Below are 7821 nucleotides of genomic sequence, written 5' to 3'. Positions count from 1 at the left end.
CTTGGGCTACTCTTTTACCAACGAATAGTGGGATTGACCGTCACATTATAACGCCCCCACGGCTGAAAGGGCGAGCATGTTTGATGTGACGGGGATTCGAACCCGCGACCCGCAGATTGCGAGTCGAGCTCCCGAAGACGAAGCTGTGAATTTTACTGTATCTATATAAGTAAATAGTACTGTCTCTTGTCTGTCCATGTAACTACTTCGCAGGGTGTGGATGGATTTTCACCAAAATTGGTATGGAAGTTCATTAGGTCCATGTGGGGGTACATACAGTTTTTACCACTACTTCGCCCTCTATAGATGGATCTTCGACAAATTTGGCATGAAGGTTTGTTGGACCCATGCGGACAAACCTTTCGTGTTTTGCAGTTTTTATGGGTGTTTTAGTGTTTTTTACAATTGCATATAAGGGAAGCAACTTTTCATATCCTAAGATAACCTTTCATTAATCATGAGCCCCCCAGTGGCACAGCGGTATGTCTGCGGACTTATAACGCTAGAATCCGGGTTTCGATACCCGTGGTGGGCAGAGCACAGATAGCCAATTGTGTAGCTTTGTGCTTGATTACAAACAAAACAAAAAACAAAAGAATCATTAATCATGAATTTACATAACTTCTGTTCAGGGGACGGGTACTCCAGCTAGTATGGAAATGTATCATCTTTTTTTCTCTATCGTTCTTCGGCAATTCAGTGGTAATCTGGGGGCTTACAACTCTAACAATCAAGGTTCGATACCAACGACTTAATTCATGCTGTAGGTAAAGAGAATATGTCGATTTAGGAGCGTCCAGGGTACATTCCCAAACAGCTGTCAGTCTATGGTACCCGTGGTAGGTACAGCGCAGATATACATTTACCTATGCTTTATTGCGATTATAATTTAGCTTGTTTTGAATTTCGCGCAAAGCTACACGAGGGCTATGTGCGCTAACTATACCTAATTTAGTAGTGAAAGACTAGAAGGAATGCAGCTAATCATAACTGCCCACCATAAACGAATAGTGGGATTGATCGTAACATTATAACGCCCCCACGGCTGGAAGGGCGAGCATGTTTGGTGTGACTGGGATTCGAACCCGCGACCCTCAGATTGCGAGTCAAGCGCCCTAACCATCTGGCCATGCCGGGCCCATTATTTTGAGAATGATGTTTTAACACTTATCTTCCTAATAAATATTTACTTAAATTTTTGGTTTTTGTTCATATTATGTATACTACTACTATTTTTATTTTGCTGCACTTTAGGCGATCCTTGTAATTATAGACCACATTGAATTGTAATGCGAGCCAAACGATAATTAAGTTTATAAGAAAATTTGCGAATTTCTTTCGACATTCGCGAATATAAAGTATGTTCTTAAATTATTACAAGTATTGTCATTCAAGCCAGATGTATCAAATGACAGGCATTTGCTTATAACATATATACTGTATTTTCATTATTTATAGAAGGTCATAATTTAGGTTCTGGGGTCAAAGAGTAACGTTCTTCACGACACGTTGAAATAAGCCTTGACATTTCATTTAAATTTAAAAGTTCCCAAATGCCAACTTCAATTTATTTATTTATCCTGTTATTAGTTCAAGTAGATATTTCTGTAAAGAGTAGTATGTGATTCTGCAATCTCTTTAAACGTGTCTCTTTATTTCGGTTATGTAAGCAAACGTTCCCAATCTGTCAATTTCGAAGGGTACGTGATGGAGTCCTGATGTCGAGGATACAACGCATAGTGACAAATGACACGAGCAGTGGGGCTGATGCTAGAAATTCTACAAGCGTGAGATTCTATCTGGAGATGACAGACAAGGTGTCGCGTCCCTTTTCTGAGGGCCCTCTCATTTTTCGCTCTCTGTAGGGGCCTGTCTAAAAACAGAAGAGAAAGCACAATCTGTAGAGCTTTAGGATAAGATAATTAACTGATATACCTCTGTAGCAGTTAGAATACAGGCAGCAGCTGTCGAAGAAAGTTAAGTATGATATAACAATCGGTGGTACATTACAAGTATAATGTGGATTCTGAGCATGAAAATGTTATAATAAATTAGTTTATAATATTTTATAAAAACAGATTCAACGGGCAAAAATATTTTTAAGTATTTACATGTAGGTTTTATATGTCAAGAATAAAACAGGAGTGATCAGAATTAGTATGAGTGTCTCAAAGAACTTGTGATGTTATGTGATTAATAGAACGTATTTCATTTTAGTACTATGTGTAAGATCAAAGGTAAGTAAGACTGCACTCTCCAAAACAGTTACACGCAATATCATCGACACACGCCCTCTACAGGAATACCAAACAGATAATGATGCTTCATTAATAATTAGATCCAGAGGTGTTGTTTACAGAGATGTGCAAATATGATTGAAGGACTAATGTATTTTTTTAAAGTTGTTACTTTTTTCAAGATGGACAAAATATATTGTGACCGTAAAGATTTTCCAGCCTAGACTTGCATTAGTAATTCGCGAAAAAACACTTTTTGTCTCCATTATCGTTATTTCGAAATAGCCGTGCTACAAAACATTTTCACGATAAACTCCCGATACACACCCACCAATCAATAGAAATTTCATATTGAGATACAACCATCTCTAATCCTCAATATGCATGTTTTGACATGGTTTTCCTTTGATGAAACTATCTCTTTATGGAGATAACCTACAAATAAAAATCCGATGTTTTTCTTTAGTATAATTAAATTATTCGTATATATTATATAGGTCATTATATTGCTTGGGAGTGTGAATCTTAGCTGTGTCTGGTCTTTGTAACAATCGAAACAACGAGCATTCATCCATACTAGTGCCTACGACATAACCACTGATGATAAAGTGCTGTTTTGGACAACAAGTCGCCAACATAATAATTTATTACACAGCAGAAGTCAGGCATGAATTATATGATTAGCACACGAAATACGATCACAGGGCAAACAAATGATATAAACCGTGTGGCTATAACGAGCTCGAGGAAATTTTTCCAATGACAGATATTTATATATTTTTTTGGATCTCCACCAAGAGGGCCACTTTATCTAAGTGTCTAGTGCTTACTGTGAGTTGATAATGGCTTTAAGGCTAAGTATTTATGGTCATGTTTCACATCGCACAGTTAATTAAGCTCTGATATATCCAAGCCCAACACATCAAATACTGTCAGATTATCAGGTGGGATTAAACTAAAAGAAAAAAAAATGCGTAAAGTGCATTTATAATCTTCCTCATTCAAGAACCGAGCCATGACAGTTTTATCGAGATTTTTTTTTTTTGTGTGTGCACAAAACCTAACCTTCTGCACTCCTCTACCATAGCCAAGAGCAAGTGACTGCACATTCCTGTACAACAAGTAATCAAAGATACGAATATTCTGTGCTGTTATAGATAACGGAAAAGTCTTCAGTTCCATGTGAAAATTGGCCGGGCGTGGTTATATTGTTAGCGTGCAGGACAATGAATTCGAGGGTCCGCGATTTGCGTCCAGTTGCTGCAAAATCACGCTCCAAAATTTAGGGGCGTGGGTACGTTATAAAAGTGATGGTCAAATCCCATCATTATATTAGCGAAGTCCAATATTTGCCAGAAGATGCTTTTGACTAGTTACCTTCTTTATAGCCAGATCTCAATATCATAATCTTGAGATATTCCAACTCTAAATACCAATATATTCTAACTTTCTTCTTTACAGCAGCAGTTAACTTCATTTCTAGATATTCGGTTTCAAAACACCATTATGATAGCAGTATAGACTTCGAAGTTTTTGTTTACATTTGTAATACCTTCCATACTTACAGATGTACACTATATGTAATGATACCCTTTAGATTTCCAACTGAAATTGTATTAACAATATGTTCTAATTAACTGCAACACGATTAATTATAACATTATATACATTCTTCAGAAATTTCCTTTTACGAAACCTACTTTTGTATTTTTGAATTTATTATTCTAAACGTTCAGTTTCATTAATATTTCCACGGGGAGCTTGAACTTTAATTTATAATTAGGATTTTCTTTGAGGTTCACGGCACGAATTCAGCAGTATCAATGATCTTCAGCCCTTCCCCTATAACTCTTCTTCCGGCTTCACTTTTCATTTAGCCTTTTGAACTTGTGGTTTTAGAAATATACCCCATGGTGTTTTACATTCTTGGGGTAACTTAACTTGAATAACCTACAAACAGCAGCATTAATTGATGATGCTAGTCATCTTTATTCTAAACAAATCTTAATGTTATGTCGCAGCGATTAACAAATATTCGTTTTCTATTAAAACGTTTCTGTATTTTCTTTTAACAATGTCTCTATGTGTACCATCACTGAGTTTACATGATTCAGTTTTAATTAATTTCCTCCCCTTTCAAATGGGCCTGGCATGGCCGCAATCTTCGGGTCGCGGGTTCGAATCCCCGTCCCACCAAACATTCTCGCCCTTTCAGCCGTGGGGGCGTTATAATGTGACGGTCAGTCTCACTATTTGTTAGCAAAATAGTAGCCCAAGAGTTGGCAGTGGGTGGTGATGAATAGCTGCCTTCCCTCTAGTCTTTCACTGCTAAGTTAGGGACGGCTAGCCCAGATAGCCCTCGTGTAGTTTTGCGCGAAATAAAACAAACAAACAAATAAACCCCTTTCAAATGGAAAAAGTTTTTTATCAGCTTCAAGTGACCACAGAACGTTTTTAAGAATTAATGTCGTGTTAATGCATAAAAAAAACATTTATAATTCGTGGAAGCGAAAGTTGGATTTTAATATAACATTACAATTGTAACTGGTAGTTAAATGTGTCAGCAAATATGACGGTACCTTCAGTTTAGCAAGAAATATGATTAACTAGATGGTGAAAAGTAAAAAAATAATTAGGTTAAATCATATTATCAATGACGAAAATGAAAACCTAATCAGCAAGCACTCGCATCGTTACTGAAGAGCATGATAACAACAAACATATTCTGATAGCAAAATAATAAAGCATAGATATAGTTTAACTTTTGGATTTTACAAATAATAGATAAAAAATGCCCGGGTTAATTAATATTTCGCGAATATCAGATGCGTTAACCGATATTACCAAATAATTAGAATAATGAAAAAATCAGGTCGTCCCTAATTTAGCAGTGAAAGACAAGATGGAAGGCAGCTAGTCATCACCACCCACAGCCAACTCTTAGACTACTCTTTTACCAACAAATAGTGGGATTGACAGTCACATGATAATGTCCCTACGACTGAAAGGGCGAGCATGTTTGGTGGGACGGGGATTCGAACCCGCGACCCTCAGATTGCGAGTCAAGCGCCCTAACCACTTGGCCATGCCGGGCACTCGACGAAAAAATCTGAAGAAAGAAAAAGACGCAGAACTAAATCAACAGAGTAGATGAATTAACAGAAGAAGAAGTGATGGTTAGGGGATGTAGATATTTTGTTAATGATCTACCCCCCCCCCCCCCAAAAAAAAAAGAAGAAGAAGAAAAAATAAATTTAAATAATGTAACATAGAACAAGAAGTCAGGATACAAATAGAAATAATAATTTAATCATAACATCAAACTTTCACTGACAAATACTTTTATACATGTAACAAATGTTTTGATTTTTGCCCTTTAATACTTTGTTTCCACATTTTATTTCTATTTACAATTAAAACATATATCTGAAATTCTACACTCAACTCCTCTGTATTTATTTGTTTCAGAATTTCGCGCATAGCTACACAAGGGCTATTGCGTAGAGCCGTTCCGTACGTAAATTAGTAGACTATGGGGGAAAACAGCCAGGCCACAATACCCAGCGCCAGCTCTTGGACTACTCTTGTTTAACCGAACTGTGAGATACGACAATCAATCTTGAAGCGCACCTATGGCGTCAAAGTTCGGAGAGCCTTTTATATATAATTGTTTTTTTTGTTGCAACAACGGACCGAAAACATTAAACTCTCGGGCCTTTTCTGACGTATGATCATTTATTTCTAATCTACAACGTAAGGAGGATCTAAAACATTGATCTTATTTTGAAGTCACTTCGGATAAAAACACTTAATGTTGAAAACCTCAGCGAAGCCAATACAAACAGATACAAAGAATATTACTATGTTGACACATAAACATGTCACTGTGGTCTGAAATGGATACCATTACGTCACTAATGACCATTTAAAATACTTTCACACTTCCCGCTCATTCCCGATTCATTCCCAAAAAAGATCTTCCGAAACCGCTCCGGTGATCAAGTTTCTTTTCAAATACAGTGAATTGATGTACAACATATTTTTTCTGATACCGTTAGTCTAATTATATATATATAGAGTTTCCGGAAAAATGTTTACAAAACTGTTTACAAATAAAATAAATCTATTCACCTTGTACATTGTCACACTGCAGGTTTTTATATTATTTGCTTGACTGACATTTATTTTCTATAAAAATCCATAAGTATTTCTATGTAGTTAATTGGTATGAAACTTTATTCTAAGCAATGTACTTAATTAATCTATATATATATATAATAAATAATAAAACTTACTAAAAGCTTTGAACATAAACGGTTGAGGTTAGTGAGGTAATCTTCTCTTTTTTCTTCATCGGTTGAAATCTCCACAAGCGACATCTATAAAGAGAAACTCGCGTTGTTGAAAGTCAGAAATAATAATTAAAAATAATCGTAGTATATGAGTCTGCTATAGATATAGTTTGTTTGTTTGTTTGTAATTAAGCACAAAGCTACACAATAGGCTATCTGTGCTCTGCCCACCACGGGTATCGAAACCCGTACAGATACAGATAAATATTTACTGATAAACGAGAAAAGAAGATACATTTTCACAACATACAGAAGATAAAATAAATATAAACTTTGTTTTTTTACTTCTACATTGCAGTTTCTAATTTTCTCTAGTCGGACAGAGTATTTTAGTATTATATTTTACAGATTTATCATGAATTTTTTAGCGGTGTCTTAGTATTAAATTTTTACAGATTTACACTCAACTGAGACAATATTCTAGTATCTCAAATTTATAAAGTTATTAATTAGACCGAGTGTTCTGACATTACGTTTTATAGATTTTTCCTAAATGTCTAGAAATTTCTTCTTCTCTGAAATATATTTTGCAGGAAGGCTTATTTACGTTCTTTAAAAGTATTTTCCAACAACAGTGATTATTACCTTACCTAAATACACACACACGTATATATACAGATACTTAAAATTTATATTATGTACGATTCTCATGTCAAACACGCTCTTTTACAAAATGTGTGTGGTATATTTAGATAATGATACATGTACCAGTATACATATCACGGATGACACAAAACTTCTTGAAAAGTAATAAATAACAGATTAAAGAAACCACCATGTCCATATCATACTTCAAACAACATGCACTTGATTATGTTACTTTCTGTTGTTGTTTTTTACATATTTTTACAGCACACAAACAGTTTACCGAAAGTATCTATGACATTTTTGTGTGTGTGTTTTTTTTTCAAAATTGTGGTGTGAACTGCAGGGATTTAGACATTTTGGTAATATAGTTAATAATAAAACGACCTTTACTCTCCGGATAATAATAATAATAATAATATTTTTTTATTTCAGCCAACGTTTCACCATTGCGGCTTCATCAGAGATATTAGTACAAGAACTTGAACTACCAACTCTGATGAAGCCACAATAATAAAACGAACTTTACTCTCCGGATAATAATAATAATAACTTTATTTCAGCCAAAGTTTCACCATTGTGGCTTCATCAGGGATATTAGTACAAGAACTTGAACTACCAACTCTGATGAAGCCACAATAATAAAA

General features: G+C 35.3%; 1 protein-coding gene across 1 annotated transcript in view; it reads right to left on the bottom strand.

Moving 5' to 3' along the window:
• The window catches only part of LOC111085408 (reversion-inducing cysteine-rich protein with Kazal motifs-like), a gene marked incomplete at its 3' end in the record, with an annotated part of 61839 nt that overhangs the window by 26567 nt on the left and 27451 nt on the right, over positions 1-7821 (bottom strand). Inside the window, exon 3 of the mRNA XM_022383811.1 lies at positions 6533-6616. Coding sequence (XP_022239519.1) covers positions 6533-6616 — 84 coding nt within the window. The remainder of the gene's footprint in view (positions 1-6532; positions 6617-7821) is intronic.

Source organism: Limulus polyphemus, unplaced genomic scaffold (genome assembly GCF_000517525.1).
Source record: "Limulus polyphemus unplaced genomic scaffold, Limulus_polyphemus-2.1.2 Scaffold18, whole genome shotgun sequence".
NCBI classification, from domain to species: Eukaryota; Metazoa; Arthropoda; class Merostomata; order Xiphosura; family Limulidae; genus Limulus; species Limulus polyphemus.
Note: the sequence above shows the minus strand (reverse complement) of the source record. Positions and strands in the feature narration are given on the sequence as shown.